We start from the raw sequence: 22,661 nt of genomic DNA on the forward strand, positions 1-22,661 counted from the left end.
TCTTGATCTGCCAGAGTTGTTTTGCGAACCGGACAATATTGGTGTGTTTGTCGGATCCGTGGCTGGTACCAGACACAGCAGGGCTCCAACACCCCGCACTCCAGTCCAGTTGTTGTGAACTGATACGCAGACCACAAATGTTTAATTTGCTCAATATTAATTTACTCAAGTACACGCAAAAACGTTCCCACAGAGGATCTCTTTAATGCTAGTATGATTGCTCAGCAAACCTGCAGAGCCTGACTGTGATAATGGCCTTCTCGTAATTAGCCCACCCACTCTGTCACCCTTTCACAATGATTGGATATGTATAATTTCAATATTTGGTTTAGGCAGTGGAGCAGCTGTTTCATCTGGCACTTGGTAAATAGTTTTTCATTGTCAGTCCACATGGGCCCCTTTCTGTTTTCGAACGAACCATCAGAATAAGTGTGTCTCAAATGACATCATACACCCTAGTTAATGCAGTACTGCTAACCAGAGCCTTATGGGGTTTGGGCCAATGGAACTCACCTTATACTCTAGAGAACAGGGTGCGATTTACAGGAGTTTTCCAGGTGACACAGGTGTCCACCTCTGGCGCTCATCACTGCCTCTTTAAATGGCGCATCATCAGCAAAGTGGCACCATCGGTGGCACACACACACACACACACATGCCATCGTCTTTCCATTTGGCGAGAGCCCAGAAAAAACAATCATCTCGGCTACGCGTCACTGCTTTCCATTATCAGTCTCATTTACCCATGTTTGTCTCAGCTCTTTCCCTCGCACAAATTCTTTTTCTCCATTCACCCCGTCCCACCCCGCAAGCTGAAACAAGAGCCTCTCTGGCTAGCTCTCCCCAATCTTCATTATTCCTCTCCTTCATTTGATCCACTAATAACCCATTCAACTCCAGCCGCTTAATCTGCCCCCCCCCCCAATCCTCTTCCTAATCTATAATGGAATCCACTCACACACCGAGGAGCTGCTCATTTTAACACTAGTGCTCCTCTTTTCCCCCTCCTTTCTGCTGTGCTTACATTGCCATCCAGCTAATTCAACATTTTCTCCAGGCTCACATTTAATTAGCCCTGCTTGTGTGTCTATGTGTGTCGTAGAGAGGTATTTGAACATGACGGTGCACATGCTCTGCATAATAGTATCGAGTCTGGTAGATGCCAGGCCAACGTTCTTTCTAATTGACAGTTGGGACTGCGGACGTTAACAGGGCTAGCGGTTCTGCAGTAGTGCTGCTTTGACAGCTCTCTGAGTATTACCTGCAGAGAAATGTCAGTTCTCTTAGCTGAAAACTGTGTTGAACCACTGGGTAAGGCTTTTTTGGAGGAAGCAAGCACAACATGGAAACCATTTTTGGGTTGGTGTTCGATCAATGGGAGCATGATTTTTGCTAGTTGGTCCAACCCTTAGTTGTGTTCGGACCCAGCCTGCTTTGCACCACTGATGAATCAATCCCTCATCAGCGGATCAAGTGAGGTGTGACTGTGATTTTTCCCTCAGACGGCGTTCGATAAAAACAATCTGTTCTCGCACTGCGTCTTGCGCTTGCCATAACGTTCCACAAGTGTTGTCATGAGAGGCAAAACCGACTCTCAGATGTGATCCCATTACAGCCGGAATCTGTTCTTGATGAAACAATCTGGTTTGGGACTTTACTGTTTTCCTCTGACTTGATTGCATTAACAGCAGAATAATGCACAGCCACAATGCTGGACTTCCCTTCGTTTGCCTTTCTATCTACAAAATAGTAAACAATCTATGTTGAAACCCTTTTGATTTGGCAATTTTTTTTTTACTCCCCTGGACCATAAATAAATATTTATCAATGGAATTTCATACTAAAGTTGATATAAAATGTATCAAAATTATTCTCAATGGTTATTTAATAGGCACTTCATGAATACCTTTCCTGTTACAAGGTGACATTATTGCACTACATCAGCTATTTTAGCTACTGTTGTGCAGGGACTGCAGGATTCAGTGTTTATATTGTGGATTGACAGGACATTGTTGCATTAACAAGGAACTAAGAAAGAAATTAGCCTACATTGAGGACAGTGTAATTTCAATATTCCTAAATTAAGATTATGGTGGTTTTAGGTTTTGAGCGTTTTTTGTCAGATTTCAAATGCCAGTTATTTGATTCCTGGTTGCAGGATACTGACAGAGTTATGGCAGAGTCTTGCATGTGGTGTCACAATTGAGCTTAGCGATCCCTGGGATCGACGGATGAATGTCGGAACAGGGCTGCATTGTCAAATATAGATAGGTGACAAATTAAAGGAAAACCTGAATAACTGAGTTGAGGAACATAACAGATGCAGATGCTTTCACACAGGTCTAATGCATGATATAATTAAGTAATTAACATCCTATCATGCTCTGAGGCATGTATTTAAATGCTGAGCATGTCCAGTTGACCTCAATTTTGGATCAAGACGGCAAGAGGAAAGGATGATGCCAAGGCACATTGAAGGTCTTCTGGCAGCTCATGGCGGATCATCACCTTACTGAGACACCTTGTTGGTTTTTCCTTTAATTTGTCACCCGCCGGTACTTGATGTTTGAAACATCACTTTTTTCTGCCAGTTGATAGTGAAGAACGTTCCTAACATTAATAGTTTGCTTGCAAGTGTAAAATACTTAGCTAGCTAGTTATTGTGTGATTCTCAATATTAGCTAATGTTAAATTGCTAGCTAGTACAGTAACTATTTGATAGTTGATGTTAGCTAGCAAACTCAGAAAAAACTTTATTAAAGTTATCTGCACAGTCTTTATAGACAGTTCCTGTTCTTTCCCCTGACTAAACCCGCCTTAAGAATTAAAACATGTAGCTCTATACAACTAACATCAAACTTTGAAGCATTTATACCCATTTTTTATTGTTACTGACCAATAAATTGATTAATAAGTGCATACTGTGCCGCAGTGATAATGTACGATAGGATAATGTAAGATTTCTACATAAGACTTAGTGTTGATTTACTATCAGTGAACTGCGGTTACAGTAACCCATTCTTTGGAAATTATTAATTGACACATTTAACTTTGCCTGTTGTTTTTTGGCTATGTATACTATGTACACTTCTTATTTTCTATTTAGACTATACAACTAGAAGCTCACCGTACAAGAGGTATGCGTTAAGTAGGCAACGCATGCAGTGCTTTACAGTAGCTGCCCTCCTGCCCTAGAAGGCATGTATGTTCATTGACAGTGTTTTTTTTTTAATATATATTAATTGTTTTTGTTTTTTAGGGAGCAGATCAGCTATGGTCCATCAATCATCAGTACTCCATTTTTATATGATCAACAATAGCATCACTTCCACTCCCCCCACCCCCTTTTAAAAATGTTACATATATAGAAATAATGCATGTGTATATACAGTTATAAAGCATGTAGAGGTCTGTAATTTTTATCATATGTACACTTGAACTGTGAGAGACGGAATCTAAAAATCCAGAAAATCACATTGTATGATTTTTAAATAATTAAATAATAACCTACCAACCAGTAAGAATTCTGGCTCTCACAGACCTGTTAGTTTTTCTTTAAGAAGCCCTCCTGTTCTCCACTCATTACCTGTATTAACTGCACCTGTTTGAACTCGTTACCTGTACAAAAGACACCTGTCCACACATTCAATCCACCAGACTCCAACCTCTCCACATTGGCTTAGACCAGAGAGCTGTGTAAGGACATCAGGGATAAAATTGTAGACCTGCATAAGGCTGGGATGGGCTAAAGGACAATAGGCAAGCATCTTGGTGAGAAGGCAACAACTGTTGGTGCAATTATTCGAAAATGGAAGAAGTTCAAGATGACGGTCCATCTCTCTCGGTCTGGGGCTCCATGCAAGATCTCACCTCGTGGGGCACCAATGATCATGAGGAAGGTGAGGGATCAGCCCAGAACTACATGGCAGGACCTGGTCAATGACCTGGTCAAAAAACATTAGTAACACACTACACCGTCATGGATTAAAATCCTGCAGCGCACGCAAGGTCCCCCTCCTCAAGCCAGCGCATGTCCATGCCTGTCTGAAGTTTGCCAATGACCATCTGGATGATCCAGAGGAGGAATGGGAGAAGGTCATGTGGTATGATGAGACAAAAATAGAGCTTTTTTTCGTCTAAACTCCACTCGCCGTGTTTGGAGGAAGAAGGATGAGTACAACCCCAAGAACATCATCCCAACCATGAAGCATGGAGGTGGAAACATCATTCTTTGGGGATGTTTTATGCAAAGGGACCAGGACGACTGCACCGTATTGAGGGGAGGATGGATGGGGCCTTGTATCGCGAGATCTTGGCCAACAAAAGGTCTGTATGGAGGAGTGGGCTAAAATCCCTGCTGCAGTGTGTGCAAACCTGGTCAAGAACTACAGGAAATTGATGATCTCTGTAATTGCAAACCAAGGTTTCTGTACCAAATATAAAGTTCTGCTTTTATGATGTATCAGATACTTATGTCATGCAATAAAATGCAAATGAATTACTTAAAAATCATAATGTGATTTTCTGGATTTTTGATATAGATTCCATCACTCACAGTTGAAGAGTACCTATGATATACATTACAGACTTCTACATGCTTTGTAAGTGGGAAAACTTGCAAAATCGGCAGTGTATCAAATACTTGTTCTTCCCCACTGTGTGTGTGTTTTCCTGGCTCAAAATTAGGCAAAAATAGTACCCCAACCCTTGCACTCTACCAAAATACTTTATACAGTCATGTGAAAAATTTAGGACACCCCATTAAATATTCAGTTATTCATTAAGAAATGTTCACATATCCATGTCTAATCTTGTTTTATTCATCTCTGGAAACGAAAGTGATCTAATTGCAGGTAAACAGCAAAACATATAATTGTTTTACTCATTAAACAAAAGACATCAACATAAATGCATATTCTAACTGAGGAAAAAGTTAGGACACCCTACCCCCTAATACCGAGTGTTACCCCCTAATACCGAGTGTTACCCCCTAATACCGAGTGTTACCCCCTAATACCGAGTGTTACCCCCTAATACCGAGTGTTACCCCCTTTGGCTGAAATAACTTCAGTGAGACGCTTCTTGTGACTCTCTACCAGTCTCTGACATCGGTCTGAGGAAAGTTTGCCCCACACCTCAATACATAATGCTTTAACCTGTGTGACGTTTGAGGGGTTTCTTGCATGTAAAGCCCATTTCAAGTCACCCCACAGCATCTCAGTGGGATTAAGATCTGGGCTTTGACTGGGCCATTCCAGGACTCTCCATTTCTTAGTTTTCAGCCAGTCCTTGGTGGATTTACTGGTATTTTTAGGGTCATTGTCATGTTGCAGGGTCCAGTTCCGCTTCAGCTTTAATTTTCTTACAGATGGTCTCACATGTTGCTCAAGCACCCTCTGATACTCTGTAGAATTCATGATGGATTCTATGATGGTGAGCTGGCCAGGTCCTGCTGCAGCAAACGCATCCCCAAACCATGACACTTCCACCTTCATGATTCACAGTTGGTATGAGGCTCTTTTCCTGGAACACTGTATTTGGTGTGCGCCAAACATGTCCTCTGTTCTGGTGTCCAAATAATTCAATTTTAGGCTCATCTGTCCAAAGAACATTATTCCAGAAGTCCTGTTCTTTGTCTACATTCTCTCTGGCAAACTTCAGTCTGGCCTTAGTGTTCCTCTTGGAGAGTAAAGGTTTCCTCCTTGGACACCTCCCGTGAAGATTAAACCTGTACAGTCTCTTTCTGATTGTAGAGGAATCAACAGTTGCCAGAGTCTGCTGTAGGTCCTGTGATGACATTTTAGGGGTTTTGGAGACTTCTTTTAGCATCTTGCTGTTTGTTCTCGGGGTGACCTTGCTTGGATGGCCAGACCTGGGCATGTTGGCAGTTGTTTTGAATGCCCTCCACTTGTACACTATTTTCCGGACAGTGGAATGGCTGATTTTCAAACTATTTGAGATCTTTTTAAATCCCTTACCAGACTCATGAGCTGCAACAATCTCCTTTCTGAAGGCCTCAGATAGGTCTTTCAATCTCACCATGGTGTTCACTCTCACGTCAACAGTCAGGAGCACACCAAACTGAATGTCTGAGGTTTAAATAGGGCAAGCCTCCTTCAAAATGTTGAGTAACAATGTTCTAATTATGTAAACCTGATGTGATACACCTGTATGTGATTTCAGCCATTTTAAGTGGGACAAAATGTGGGGGTGTCCTAATTTATTCCTCACCAGAAATTTTCTTCGGTTTTATTTTAGTTATATTACTTGAATCCTTCAGTATTGTTAAAATTGATATTAAATATCCATATGTCAAAATATGTTAAAAAACACATGTTTTCATAGGGTGTCCTAGGTTTTTCACATGACTGTATAATATGTGGTTACACACTTGAAAAAGGCAACTATTAAATCTGCCCTGTTGTCTATGTCCACGTGAGCAGCTAATACACGCAGCAATGTCCTCCCCTAATATCAACCAAAATATACAAGCAATATATTTATTCTTAACATAGACCTATTAGCATGTTATTTAAAAATAAATATGAAATCACTCATCAGCTATATAGCAGCCAATATTATTGTTGTCTATTTTCGTTGTTATGCTATATTCTTGTTAATATAGACTTGCATAAAAACGAAACAGAGCTGTTATATCACGTTATTTTTCCCTCCATCCTTGCCTTGACGCCATATCGTTAATTTCCCTCTCTTGACCTCCTCCTTCTGTACTAGGCTCAGCTGCTGTCGCTGATATAAAGTATTTTTCACGTTCATATATTTATATTCTTAGTGACTTAAATATATTAATTGTATTTTTTTTTCACGGTATATTGCATATACACTCACCTAAAGGATTAGTAGGAACACCTGTTCAATTTCTCATTAATGCAATTATCTAATCCACCAATCACATGGCAGTTGCTTCAATGCATTTAGGGGTGTGGTCCTGGTCCAGACAATCCCCTGAACTCCAAACTGAATGTCAGAATGGGAAAGAAAGGTGATTTAAGCAATTTTGAGCATGGCATGGTTGTTGGTGCCAGACGGGCTGGTCTGAGTATTTCACAATCTGCTCAGTTACTGGTATTTTCACGCACAACCATTTCTAGAGTTTACAAAGAATGGTGTGAAAAGGGAAAAACATCCAGTATGCGGCAGTCCTGTGGGCGAAAATGCCTTGTTGATGCTAGAGGTCAGAGGATAATGGGCCGACTGATTCAAGCTGATAGAAGAGCAACTTTGAATGAAATAACCACTCGTTACAACTGAGGTATGCAGCAAAGCATTTGTAAAGCCACAACACGCACAACCTTGAGGTGGATGGACTACAACAGCAGAAGACCCCACCGGGTACCACTCATCTCCACTACAAATAGGAAAAACAGGCTACAATTTGCACAAGCTCACCAAAATTGGACAGTTGAAGACTGGAAGAATGTTGCCTGATCTGATGAGTCTCGATTTCTGTTGAGACATTCAGATGGTAGAGTCAGAATTTGGCGTAAACAGAATGAGAACATGGATCCATCATGCCTTGTTACCACTGTGCAGGCTGGTGGTGGTGGTGGTGTAATGGTGTGAGGGATGTTTTCTTGGCACACTTTAGGCCCCTTAGTGCCAATTGGGCATCGTTAAATGCCACGGCCTACCTGAGCATTGTTTCTGACCATGTCCATCCCTTTATGACCACCATGTACCCATCCTCTGATGGCTACTTCCAGCAGGATAATGCACCATGTCACAAAGCTCGAATCATTTCAAATTGGTTTCTTGAACATGACAATGAGTTCACTGTACTGAAATGGCCCCCACAGTCACCAGATCTCAACCCAATAGTGCATCTTTGGGATGTGGTGGAACGGGAGCTTCGTGCCCTGGATGTGCATCCCACAAATCTCCATCAACTGCAAGATGTCATCCTATCAATATGGGCCAACATATCTAAAGAATGCTTTCAGCACCTTGTTGAATCAATGCCACGTAGAATTAAGGTAGTTCTGAAGGCGAAAGGGGGTCAAACACAGTATTAGTATGGTGTTCCTAATAATCCTTTAGGTGAGTGTATAGCACAATGTTTTTCGTGACAGGACACACCTTAATCTGATTATCTTTGCACCAGTCATTTTCATTTGTCTCTCGATCTCTCTTTAAATAAATCTGTAATTGTAGGCTATACTAGAAGTCACCTGAAAAGTTTAAAAAAATGTATGCGGCATGGATGTAGTCGGAAGTTATTACATTTTATTGAAATATTTTGACATGCTCGGGTGTAAAAGAAAAGATCCACTTGTGTTTCTGACAATACTCACCTTCGTGATGTCAGGACCCCTGTGGTCCTGTATGCAAGGTTGCAATATTTCATTGACAGTACGGATATTCTCCCACGCAAAATCATGTTTTACCATGCCAATACAGGCGGTGCGAGATTTTGGTTTGAGTTTTGAAAGCTGGAAAAACCCTGTGTATATAGATAGTTTGCCACTATATTGTAGACTGATATATGTTTACCTTACTAAGTCACACGTTCTGCGATGTGACTATTGCGGATGCGTACATCGCAATGTCGATGCTGAAACGATATATTTTGCAGCGGGGCGGAGCTGTCAACTGATCACCACCTGGTGGTGAGTTGGATCCGATGGCGGGGGAGGAAGCTGGACAGACTCGGCAGGCCCAAGCGTACTGTAAGGGTCTGCTGGGAACGTCTGGCCGAGTCTCCTGACAGAGAGATCTTTAACTCCCACCTCCGGCAGAGCTTCGACTGGATCCTGAGGGAGGCTGGAGATATTGAGTCCAAGTGGACCATGTTCTCCACCGCCATTGTCGAAGCGGCCGCTCGGAGCTGTGGCCGTAAGGTCTCTGTTGCCTGTCGAGGCGGCAATCCCCGAAACTGGTGGTGGACACCAGAAGTAAGGGATGCCGTCAAGCTGAAGAAGGAGTCTTATCAGGCCTGGTTGGCTTGTGGGACTCCTGAGGCAGCTGACGGGTACCGACAGGCCAAGCGGGCTGCAGCCCGGGTGGTTGTGGAGGCAAATACTCGGGCCTGGGAGGAGTTCGGTGAGTCCATGGAGAAGGACTATCGGCTGGCCTCGAAGAGATTCTGGCAAACCATCCGGCGCCTCAGGAGAGGGAAACCGTGCCCTACCAACGCTGTTTACAGTAGAGGTGGGCAGCTGTTGACCTCAACTGAGGATGTCGTCGGGCGGTGGAAGGAGTACTTCGAGGATCTCCTCAATCCCGCTGTCACATAATCCATTGAGGAAGCAGAGGATGAGGGCTCAGAGGTGGACTCGTCCATCACCCGGGCTGAAGTCACAGATGTGGTCAAGAAACTCGTCGGTGGCAAGGCACCGGGGGTGGATGAGATCCGCCCTGAGTACCTCAGGTCCCTGGATGTTGTGGGGCTGTCTTGGTTGACACGCCTGTGCAACATCGCGTGGCGGTCGGGGACAGTGCCTCTGGGATGGCAGACCGGGGTGGTGGTCCCTCTTTAAGAAGGGGGACCCGGAGGGTGTGTTCCAACTATAGGGGGATCACACTTCTCAGCCTCCCCGGGAAAGTCTATGCCAGGGTTCTGGAGAGGAGAATACAGCCGATAGTAGAACCTCGGATTCAGGAGGAACAGTGTGGTTTTCGTCCGGGCCGTGGAACACTGGACCAGCTCTATACCCTCTACATGTGTTTTGTGGATTTGGAGAAGGCATTCGACTGTGTCCCTTGTGGAGAGTGCTTCGGGAATATGGGGTCCTGGGTCCTTTGCTAAGGGCTGTCAGGTCCCTGTACAACCGAAGCAGGAGCTTGGTCCGCATTGCCGGCAGTAAGTCAGACTTGTTCCCAGTGCATGTTGGACTCCGGCAGGGCTGCCCTTTGTCGCCGGTTCTATTCGTGATTTTTATGGACCAAATTTCTAGGCGCAGCCAGTGGCCGGAGGGTGTCTGGTTTGGGAAGCACACAAATCTCTGCTCTTTTCAGATTATGTTGTCGTGTTGGCCCCTTCTAACCAGGACCTTCAGCATGCACTGGGACTGTTTGCAGCCGAGTGTGAAGCGGTGGGGATGAAAATCAGTACCTCCAAATCCGAGGCCATGGTCCTCAGTCGGAAAAGGGTGGCTTGCCCACTTCAGGTTGGTGGAGAGTGCCTGCCTCAAGTGGAGGAGTTTAAGTATCTAGGGGTCTTGTTCACGAGTGAGGGAAGGATGGAACGGGAGATTGACAGACGGATCGGTGCAGCTTTTGCAGTAATGCAGTCGATGTATCAGTCTGTCGTGGTGAAGAAAGAGCTGAGCCGCAAGGCGAAGCTCTCAATTTACCGGTCAATCTACGTTCCTACTCTCACCTATGGTCATGAGCTTTGGGTCATGACCGAAAGGACAAGATCCCGGATACAGGCGGCCAAAATTAGCTTTCTCCGCAGGGTGGCTGGGCGATCCCTTAGAGATAGGGTGAGAAGCTCGGTCACCCGGGAGGAGCTCAGAGTAGAGCCGCTGCTCCTCCACATCGAGAGGGGTCAGCTGAGGTGGCTTGGGCATCTGTTTCGGTGTCCCCCCGGAAGAGCTAGAGGAAGAGTCTGGGTAGAGGGAAGTCTGGGCATCCCTGCTTAGACTGCTGCCCCCGCGACCCGGCCCCGGATAAGCGGAAGATGATGATGATGATGACATAAGCTTTCAATTTGCAGTGGTCTCTTAATTTTAAGATTAAGGCGCAGTGGTCACTTAATTTTTTCTGAAACTGTATATATATATACACACTTGTGCTCATAAGTTTGCATATCCTGGCAGAATTTGTGACATTTTTGCATTGATTTAGAAAATTTCACTGATCATGCACTGATTATTTTAGGATAGTGATCATGTGAAGCGATTTATTATTACATAGTTGTTTGGCTCCTTTTTAAATCATAATGATAACTGAAATCACCCAAATGACCCTGATCAAAAGTTTACATACCCTTAAATGTTTGGCCTTGTTGCAGACACAAGATGACACACAGAGGTGAAAATGTAAATTAAAGGTGAATTTCCCAAACTTTTTAAATTGCAATTAGTGTGTGTGTATGAATAGTCAATGAGTTTGTTAGCTCTCACTTGGATGCACTGACCAGGCTAGATACTGAGCCATGGGGAGCAGAAAAGTACTGCGTAACAAGGTAACTGAACTTCATAAAGATGGAAAAGGATAATAAAAGATATCCAAAGCCATGTTATAAAAATATATCCAAATTATTTACCAAGAATATACCAATACATTTTCAAGTTAAACTTCAATAATGAATATGGGTTTGAAGTGCAGTCTCTCAGCTTTAATTTGAGGGTATTGACATCCAAATCGTAGAAAAAGGGTTTAGGATTTTACAGGTCTTTAATATTTAGCCCTGTCTTTTTCAAGGGACCAAAAGTAAATGGACAATTGGCTCAAAAGCTGTTTAATTCCTTAACGTTTCATATGATATTTCTGTTCAACCCCTTTCATTTAAGCTGAAAGTCTGCACTTCAATTGCTTCTCGGTTGTTTCTATTCAAATACATTGTGGTGGCATACAGAGCCAAGATTATGAAAATTGTGTCAATGTCCAAATATTTCCGGACCTAACTGTATCTCCACCCTATGAGTTATACCAACTCCACAGTGTCCCGCCAATTTAAGTTCACCCCCATAAGTGTGAATCCAGTGACCACCATGAACCCTTCAGCCACAGCCAGAGCAATCCACACCCATATGCACATACCTCATTTTACATACCCACAGACACACATTCTTCCAGACAGACATACATTCAGCACATACTTCTGTGCTTGCACACAAGCAGCATAACATTCTCATCTCTCCATGCCTGCCGGAACGTGATCCAAAGCTAAACCCAGAAAATATATTCCACCCTTACTATGAAACCTATTTTCTTATAACAAATCCTTCACACATGTAGACAACATCCTTGAAACCTCTTATGAACCTAGCAACCCATTCCCAACTACTGAAGTAGCCCAAAAGCCCCACACTTTTCATACCAGATCTCCCACTAGAGTTAAAAAGATGTTTACCTTGTTGTTTATCTTGTACCTAACATGGCGCTCACCATCAAACAATTGTTGTTGCTGGTAATAGTTGAATTGTAAATCACTTTCTCATCTGCCAGTGCTGCTTTTATCAAGTACCCGTAGGTCAGGTGGTGCCATAAGCTATTGATGCTTGAGTTTACACCCTATAGGGCGGTACCGAGAAGAGCGTTGTTCTGCTTTAGCATACCTAATGTGGATGTTCTAGGCCATCCTGGTAGAGAATGTCCCCAACTGTCATAACTCTCAGGGTTAGTCGCTTGGTATGAGGCAGTATATAGCCTAGGTGTAGAGCGGTGGGCCTGAAATTGAACAGTTGCTGGTTTGAATCCCCCAAAAAACAATGTTACAAATCTGTCTGTGCAAGGCACTAAACCTTACCAAATTGCAAATTTTATGTAGCTGTGTATATATATTTGCTGAATGACTAATGTACCGAGCATTCAGAAGGTTTTCTGACCCCTTCATTTACGTTTCCGCTTTATTTTAAAATGAATTATATAAAAATGGTATCATCAATCTACACACAATACCTCATAATGGCAAAGCAGAAACAAGTTTTTTGAAAATATCACAGTAGTAAATGTAGGGTATATTGTGTCAGAAGGGGGAGGGCAGGGCCTCCAGATTGATGTGACAGGTGGGTGGGACATCCTGTTTGTAGGGTGGGTCTTCCGGTGTGACGTATGGACTTCCTGTATGAGGTGTGTTAGGGCGGGACTTCTGGAATGACGTATGCATGTCCGGTGACTTTGTAATTTATGATTACTTTGGTGTAGTACTCACATTTGCATACGTATTCAGACAGACCCCTTTACTCAGTACTTTGTTGAAGCAACTTTGATGCAGACATTGATGTCTTTCAGGAAGGTTCTCCCATCTCCACACAGGAACTAAGGAGCTCTGTCAGAGTAAACATCAGGTACTTCACCTCCTTGACCATGGCCTTTCTCCTCTGACTGCTCTGTTTAGTCAGGCGGGCAGCTCTTGGAGGAGTAGCGATGGTTCCAAACTTTGTCCATTTAAGAATGATGGAGATCACTGGGTGTTTGGGACCTTTAATGCTGTAGATATGTTTTCATACCCTTTTCCAGATCTGTGCCTTCACATAATCCTGTCTCAGAGCTCAACGGACAATTCCTTCTACCTCATGGCTTGGTTTTTGCTCTCATGTGCACTGTTAACTGTGGGAACTTACAGTACCTTCCACTGATTGACAAAAATATTTCAAAAAGTAGTAAAACAACAATTACATTTATTTATACAGCCCTTTTTTACATCAGCAGTTGTCACAAAGTGCTTTTTACAAAACACCCAGCCTGAAACCTAAAGGAGCAAGCAACAACAGTGTTGAAGCACAGTGTTGTGGCCCCCCCTAAGAGGGGCCGAAAGTTACGAAGAAACCTAGAGAGGAACCAGGCTTGGATGGGTGACCATTCCTCTTCTGGCTGTGCCAGGTGAACCGTCATGAAACAAATATTTTTCTCAAATCTGTGTGTGCCATAATTATCATTTAATACTCATCATTTAATACTTTCTGCAACCTCCCTTTGCTAAGATAACAGCTCTGAGTCTTCTCCTATGATGTGTAATGAGGTTGGAGAACACATGGCAAGGGATCTGAGACCATTCCTACGTACAGAATCTTTTGTTTCCAGGGACCTTGCTTTTAGAGAGCACATCATTCAGGTTTTTTATGGAGTTTAGATAAGGGGACTGGGATGGCCATGGCAAAACCTTGATTCTGTGGTCAGTGAACCATTTTTGTGTTGATTTTGCAGTGTGCTTTGGATTATTGTCCTGCTGGAAGATACAACCATGGCCCAGTTCAAGCTTCCTTGGAGAGGCAGTCAGGTTTTGATTTAATATCTGCTGGTTCTTGGATTCCACAATCCCATGTATCCTAACAAGTTGGCCTCACAACATCAAAGACCCACCACCATACTTCACAGTGAATTGTGCCATCATTTGAATTTACCACCGATGGATACATCTCAAGGATGATCGATGTAAACAGGATGCACCTGAGCTAAATGTTGCGTGTCATAGCAAAGGGTCTGGGTAGTTATTTAAATGAATGGGAATTTTGTGTTTTTATTTTTTACATTTCTAAAAACGTGTTTATTTGGTCATTTTGGGGTACTGTGTGTAGATCGATTAGGGTACAATGATATGTAATTAATTACGATACAGGCTACGTAATTATTTAGAGAAGTGAAGCAGTCTGACTACTTTCTGAATGCTCCATCACTATCCTAGTTAAAGCTGCACTAGGTTGGATTTTTTCAGTAAAAAACTATTACCGCATTTTGCAATTACTCACTGGTCAGAAAGCGGTTCCGCACCAAACACTCAATAGAAATAGAAAATGAAGTTCCGAATAATAATATGAAAAATAGATTTACCTGTTCCAAAAACAAGCACTAACTCAGAGTTCAACGTTATTCTTAGCCTTGCTAACATTAGCTTAGGGTTCCTGGTTGCTATCTATAGAGAGATCTAATACACTCAAACATTATGAATGCTCTGAGAAAACGAATGATTTCCGAACTAGAGTTAGTCAATGGTTACACATCAGAAGTAGTTGAAATAAAGATGAATAATAAGCATCACGATATACTCTTTCACTGTGTCTAAGTTAAAAGTTTAAAAATTGTGTTTTCATGTGTGCCACTGAAATTTATTGTGATATTTTTTAAATATACCGATCAGCCATAACATTATGACCACCTGCCTAATATTGAGTAGGTCCCCCTTTTGCCGCCAAAACAGCTCTGACCCGTCGAGGCATGGACTCCAGCAGACCTCTGAAGGTGTGCTGTGGTATCTGGCACCAAGACGTTAGCAGCAGATCCTTTAAGTCCTGTAAATTGCGAGGTAGGGCTTCCATGGATCAGACCTGTTTCTCCAGCACATCCCACAGATGCTCGATTGGATTGAGATCTGGGGAATTTGGGGGCCAAGTCAACAACTTGAACTCGTTGTTGTGTTCCTGAACCATTTTTGCTTTGTGGCAGGGCACATTATCCTGCTGAAAGAGGCCAATGCCATCAGGGAATACCGTTGCCATGAAAGGGTGCACATGGTCTGGAACAATGTTTAGGTAGATGATACGAGTCAAAGTAACATCCACATGAATGGCAGGACTCAAGGTCTCCCAGCAGAAAATTGCCCAAAGCATCACACTGCCTCTGCCGATTTGCCTCCTTCCCATAGTGCATCCTGGTGCCATGTGTTCTCCAGGTGAGTGAAACATACGCACCCAGCCATCCACGATATGTAAAAGAAAACATGATTCATAGGACCAGGCCACCTTCTTCCATTGCTCCATGGTCCAGTTCTGATGCTCACATGCCCATTGTAGGCGCTTTCGGGAGTGGACAGGGATCAGCATGGGCAGCCTGACTGGTCTGCGGCTATGCAGCCCCACACGCAACAAACTGCGATGCACTGTGTGTTATGACATCTTTCTATCAGTACCAGCATTAACTTTTTGAGCAATTTGAGCAACAGTAGCTCGTCTGTTGGATCGGACCACATGGGCCAGCCTTTGCTCCCCACGTGCACCATGACCCTGTCGCCGGTTTACAGATTTTCCTTCCTTGGACCGCTTTTGATAGGTACTGACCACTGCAGACCGGGAACACCCCACAAGATAATGAGATTATCAGTGTATTTCACTTCACCTGTCAGTGGTCATAATGTTATGGCTGATTGGTGTATCAGTGTTATTCACTTCACCTGTCAGTGGTCATAATGTTATGGCTGATGGGTGTATCAGTGTTATTCACTTCACCTGTCAGTGGTCATAATGTTATGGCTGATCGGTGTATCAGTGTTATTCACTTCACCTGTCAGTGGTCATAATGTTATGGCTGATTGGTGTATCAGTGTTATTCACTTCACCTGTCAGTGGTCATAATGTTATGGCTGATGGGTGTATCAGTGTTATTCACTTCACCTGTCAGTGGTCATAATGTTATGGCTGATCGGTGTCACTGTTGAGATGAAGTTTCATCATTCATTGGAAGTGTTATTAATTTACTGGCACGTTTTTCATGTCAGGTCAATGTATTTTCTGGGCTTAATGGGTACCAATTAACTGTTCGAAATAGGCCCTTCTCCAGATTTTGTGAATATTTTATTCATAAAATGATTCTATTACATTCATTTCTAAGCTATCATTCTAAATACCTGAATTATTGCTATCGATTAGAACTAATGCCATTCATGGTGGGGGAGGAAAAAAAAATAGAATGTAAGCATTTTGATGACTTGAAGAGTTTATGTATTTACGTTCTTAATTATTATTACTGTCAATGATCTATTTTGAACCTATTGTATTATATTATAGACATGACAAAAAGCATGCCGTTTCTATCACTCCTCAGACAATTTGAATGACATGTAAATGAGCAGGTACCTGGTCAGCTGTCCTTGCTAGTTTGTCAGACGCAACCCAGTACATAATGCTGAGGCTGCCGTCTCTGCACAGCTTGGGTGTCCCTCATCTGTTTATAAGTTTATAATGCTGTCATTAAAATGTGTTTAATTGAGAAACACTGCGGTTTCCCTGGGATTAGTAGCACAAACTTAGTTAAGCCACACTGCAGGATTTATAAAGTGCGGTGTACTTTTATTATTTATTTTCTCTGTGACGTGTTTGACAATCCGTTTTTTAAACCATCGTTGTCTTTTCTCCCCCTGACAGGTGAAGTCTATCAAGACTGGCTCGGTGTTTTGGTCCATAGGCTGCTGCCTATCCTACTTTTACATGGTGAGTTGTCAAAGAGCCTTAGTCACTGGCCTTGGAAACGCACACAAAACACTGTCATTGATATTCATCGACGCAGCCTTCAGTCTATGGCTACGGAAGTCATGATTACACTAACATAGCTCTGAGATGACATTGCTGAGAGGGTTGGGGAATAGCCATCTTGGAAGTCTATAATGGCCAATGGCAGCGTGGTAAATGAAAATGAGCCAACACTGATACGTTAAACGTTATTTATAAGATAAGATGGACTGAGCTGAATCACACACACAAAGACAGGTTGCTTTGTGCACCATTGGTGATGTCGAGGGCCTGCAAATATCTGCTGCTTTCACAGTTAAATCTCCTCCTGGCCAGTGAAGAGTCAGGTGTCAAATAAAACGGATTGCAGAGCTCAAGCTCCCATCGATCACCTCGAGACCCAGCATCCAAGCTCCAGCAGGATAACAGAAGGAGAAAGCCGCTAATGACCACATTTGAAGAGGAAGAACAGCAGGGGGATTTTCTTCTGAGAGAAACCAAGCCCTTCTCTGTCTGTGTCTCACTCCTCAGAGATCCCGAGTGTGAAAAATATTTTGGCCTCCTCTATACTCTACCCTAGCAATTCTCTCTCCTGTCCCCCAATGGTGGAACCAGCTTTTCCTTGAAACTAGGACAGCGGATCCATCTTCCTAGCATCGTGTTTCTGTCTTACGGAGGTCTCAGGTTGTCAGCAACACAGCCCATTATCCCTCACAACCTCCCTCTGACCTATGGGCCTCGCAGCCCTTTCAGCAATGTCTACCTTAAAACCTTTTGTCCTCTGACTTTTGATTAAGTAGGGACATCTACATGCGTGGCTAAATCAAACAGGACATCCGCAGCGCCCGGCAAATGATTGCGTGCTCAGCTCTGTGGCATAATCGCACCAGAGGAGGGAGAGAAAAAGCTCGGTCGGGACGTCATAATGGGCAAGAACTGTGAAAACCGGTACTGTAATGCGTGACATTCTATGTCCCGTCCCGCAGGAGGGATTATTCGTATTCCCTAATTTCATGTGACGGCTCAGTCCTACCCTGCCAGCCACCTTTTCTTCCACTCTCCCAACCACACGCATCATGGGAGCACCTCTGAAGTTTTGGTCTTTCATAAAGTATGTATGAGGTGTTGTCAGCATCACAACTCTGCTCTCTTTAGGTTATTGTTTGTGGGATGTGTCATTTTCTGGAGGTTATTAGAAGTCAGGAGATAACATCACAACCCTGAGTTCTTTTTTCTGAAAGATGAATCCAGGGCAAGGACTGGTGGCAGGTTAAGCTGGGAGGACACTACAAGACTTTCAAAATCCTGACATGTCTGAGTCTACCACATCAAACAACTGCCTTAACACAATTTTTTTGTCTCTTGCCAATGTATTGGTGTGGACACTAAACTAGGGCTGCAACAACTAATCAAATTTTTTTTAATGTGGATAATAGAAATGACATTGGCAGCGAATGTCATTCTGGATTAATTGGGTCGACGCGAGAATGTGTTGTAGCCATGATGACAGGAGATGAATAGTGCTCAGTTAATATAATACAAATTCATCATTCATAACAATTTCTATTCATGGAGTTACATTTTTAATTGAGAAATAGTGAATATTGAATGCATGGCTGAGTTAGCGTTAACGTCAAGTTTTTCACCAACAAACCGATGATCTTACAGAACACATTGAGTTTGTGTATGCAACAATGGCCCGCTGACCTGGGGCCAGTAAGACCTAACGTTGAGCCTGTACGCAAATACAGCCACTGGCCTGTCCGGGCCAATGCTCAATTGCCCCATTTAAATTCACAGTATAATATTCAAATGTTTGCTTGTCATCTTTGTCTCTCTTTCCTCTTCAGATTTCACTTGTACTCGCATTAAAATGTGTCTGTATTGCTTATTCTCCCCCTTCCATGTGGTATAGTACCAGTGTCATCTTTTTGTCCAATAATATTCGATGCCTCGTCTGTTTTGACCAATCGTAGTTCATAGTGCATTCTAGAGCAGGACCCAAACATCTCATCGTAGGAGGCAAAGCGAATGCGATTGTTTTTGTCTTTGTGAAAAGAACAGTTTCCGTGGGTTGACAAACAATAACGGCAAGAGTCATGTTTTGCCGGCAAAAGCCGATAAGGCATGATCATTTTAAAAGTGAAAAGTGAACAAAAACATGCTCTTGAGTCCCTTCCGCTTGTGGGGTGTATTGCGGCCATACAGACGTGGCTTGTCAACAGTGAGTCTAATGTTAACTACGTCTGCCTATGTGCTTACTAGCAGTGACACACAAGAAGCCTGCGAACCAACTAGCTTTTATGTCGCATGACATGCAAGTATCTTCATGAGAAGATAATGATAATCATAGTAATCTTTTGATAACTATTTATTAAAAAGTAATGATCTACGTTGCATCATATCTATGTAATCCACAGTTGCTTGCATCAGCTCATATCACATGCAAAACTGTGGTATAAATCAATATTCTGATGAGTTGATATTTACATGAAATAATTCTGTACAATAGAATTCTATTGTTTTGTTTTTTTATTCAGTCCAGGCCTGTAAAAATGTGTCCTGGCCAATAGATTTCAGAAATTCAGTGAGGAAAAAAGTTAGCGTTGGACCCATTTGAGCAGCTCGGGCTAGCTAAGCGTTCATGGCGTTTAACCCATTACTGTCAAATTTGAGTTCTTCATTTCCCCACAACAGAAACCTTGAGGCATTTAAATGCATTACTATTTCCATTAACATTTACAGTATCAGTCAAAAGTTTCTCAAACAGCTTCATGGAATGCTTTTCCAACAGTCTTGATATCTTATTTATTTTATAACTACTGCCTATAGTTTTTTTAATGAAGGCATTGTAAATGAATAAGAAAAACTTTTCAATAAAACACTTGCATTAAATTCTGGTGAGACAGCTACATCCCTCTGAGCGACGTGGAAGTCCAGCACAGTCACATGGACATCCTCGCTAGGGGGAGCCCTCGAGTAGATGTTTAGCAGGACGGACAAGCTACAAGTGACGTTGAGCGGGATGTTGAGCCGGACGGACGAGAGAGGCAACTAGATCCCTCATAGCGATGTGGACGTCCACCACGGTCACATGGATGTACTCGCTAGAGGGAGCCCTCGAGTGGATGTTTTGCAGGAGGGACGGAGGATCAGTGAAGTTTTGTAATGCAAGCCGGTGGAGGGTACCATCAGGATGCGCACAGCAACCTGTTGCTCACTCAAAGTCTGCATTTCCTATTTTTAAAAGTCCTAAGATTTGTCGCATATTATGTTTAATTAAATACAAAAACGAATAACAGTAAAACCCAATGACAATATATATTTAAACGAGTGGCTATGTTAATATATTGGAAAAACTGAGTGCCTTATCAATTGATAATAAATACTTATGAAAATATAATAAACACTCTGTTATGACACATTTGATAACCTTTCCGTTTTCAGCTTCTGTTTTTTAATTCTTTCAGTACTCAATAAATGGTTCATGGGGGAGATGATTGGAGCAGCGAATCAGCAACTCCAAGAATATGCACAAAGCACACTATCCGGATGACAATTTCTTAGGGTGCTATTCAGCTTGTTTTAGCATAGTTTTCTTCTTTATTACAAAATAATTGCCTGTTGTTTTTTCAAATGACACATTATGGGAGAATGTTACAGCAAAATAAAAAAAATTGTTTCGAAAATATGCATCTACCCTACAATAGCTTGTGTTCGCAGCCAAAGCAGCGGCAACGTCTTATCTTTCACTGGTTTAACTTACCATTAACCAAGTAAATGGTAAGTTAAACACATCACTGTTTTTCATTCTTTTGAAGTTTTACTCATGAAAGTTAACCAGGCTGATAAATCGTTTTACATAGCTACTATTTACAATACCGCATAGCTACTATTAGACAATACTAGATCACTCAAGCAAGACTCCAGAAAATTGGAGCGAAAGTGGCGCTCCACCAAGTTGGAATTATTCAGACTAGCCTGGATAGAAAGTAAACTACAATACCGAAAATCACTCACATTTGCTCGATCCGCTTATTTCTCCAACCTGATTGAGGCGAACAAAATCAATCAAAAATGTTTCTACATTACAGTTGCAAAGTTAACAAAAAAGCAATGCTCAACAAGTGAAGTGGGTCTTCACTTTAGCTGTAATGAATACATTAACTCATCATCTCATCTCATCTTCATCCGCTTATCCGTATCAGGTCGCAGGGGCAGCAGCTCCAGCAGGGGACCCCAAACTTCCCTTTCCCAAGCCACATTTGCCAGCTCTGACTGGGGGATCCCGAGGCATTCCCAGGCCAGTGTCGAAATATAATCTCTCCACCTAGTCCTGGGCCTACCCCGAGGTCTCCTCCCAGCTGGACGTGCCTGGAACACCTCCCTAGGGAGACGTCCTGGGGGCATCCTTACCAGATGCCCGAACCACCTCAACTGGCTCCTTTTGACGCAAAGGAGCAGCGGCTGTACTCCGAGTTCCTCACGGATGGCTGAGCTTCTCACCCTATCCCTAAGGGAGAAGCCAGCCACCCTTCTGAGAAAACCCATTTCAGCCGCTTGTACTCGCAATCTTGTTCTTTCGGTCATGACCCAGCCTTCATGACCATAGGTGAGGGTAGGAAGGAAAATTGACCGGTATATCGAGAGCTTTTGCCTTCCGGCTCAGCTCTCTTTTCGTCACAACGGTGCAGTAAAGCGAATGTAATATCGCCCCGGCTGCTCCGATTCTCCGGCCAATCTCCCGCTCCGTTGAATACATACAGAATACATGAACTACTTTGATGAAAAGATCATCACCATTAGAAAACAAATAACTGACTCTTCCTTAAATAGTTATATACCCCCAAATCTCAGTTGTCCTAAGGATGTCCTGAACCTCCCTGACCAGGTGTCAATGGGGACACTTTAATTTTTTGATATTGTATCGCTTGACACATTCACTAAATTTGTAATGAGTTCTAAACCCACAAACTGTCAGCTAGACCCGATTCCAACAAAATTACTTACTAGGTCTGCCAATGTTGAACATAATAAATTGCTCCCTTTCCTCCGGATGTGTACCAAACTCACTAAAAATAGCGGAAAGTAAGCCTCTTCTAAAAAAAATTTATCTGGATCCTGACATAAACAATTATAGGCCAATATCGAACCTCCTGTTCCTCTCAAAATTCGTAGAAAAATGTTTTTCCCAACAACTATATGCCTTCCTGAAGACACATAACATTTATGAAATGCTGCAGTCCGGTTTCAGAGCCCATCATAGGACTGAGACTGCAAATGACCTTCTAATGGCCTCAGACAAAGGTTCAGCATCCGTTCTGTTGCTTCTTGATCTTAGTGCTGCTTTTGACACTATTGATCACTCACTTCTCTTAGAGAGACTGGAAACCCATATTGGGCTACGTGGACATGTTCTAGTCTGGTTAAAACCTATTTATCTGAAAGATATCAGTTTGTTAGGCTGCATGGTCTTGGTATTCCAAAAAACTGTAAGAAACCTCTGTGGTACCCTTGACCCTGACCTCTCCTTTGATGTGTCCTTAAATATGTCTCGAGTTGCTTATTTTCATTTTGGAAACATTGCAAAAATCTGAAACTTTTTATCAAAAACTGATGCAAAAAACTAATCCATGCATTTGTTACTTCTAGACTATATTACAACAATTCTCTACTTTCCTGTTACACTGACAAATCAATAAATCAACTTCAATTAGTGCTGCACACGGCTGCTAGAATCCTAACTAGAACAAAATAAATTGAACATGTCACTCCTGTACTAGCCTCTTTACACTGGCTGCCTGTTAGGGC

At 42.7% G+C, this 22,661-nt stretch overlaps 1 protein-coding gene across 3 annotated transcripts in view; it reads left to right on the plus strand.

Moving 5' to 3' along the window:
- The window catches only part of LOC105008063 (dolichyl-diphosphooligosaccharide--protein glycosyltransferase subunit STT3B), a 127,861-nt gene that overhangs the window by 80,011 nt on the left and 25,189 nt on the right, over positions 1-22,661 (plus strand). For all 3 annotated transcript variants that reach the window (XM_029122877.2, XM_020050474.3, XM_029122878.2), the window contains exon 4: positions 16,767-16,832. In XM_029122877.2, the coding sequence (XP_028978710.2) occupies positions 16,767-16,832 (66 nt within the window). The remainder of the gene's footprint in view (positions 1-16,766; positions 16,833-22,661) is intronic.

Source organism: Esox lucius, chromosome 10, assembly GCF_011004845.1.
Source record: "Esox lucius isolate fEsoLuc1 chromosome 10, fEsoLuc1.pri, whole genome shotgun sequence".
In the NCBI taxonomy this organism is placed as follows: Eukaryota; Metazoa; Chordata; class Actinopteri; order Esociformes; family Esocidae; genus Esox; species Esox lucius.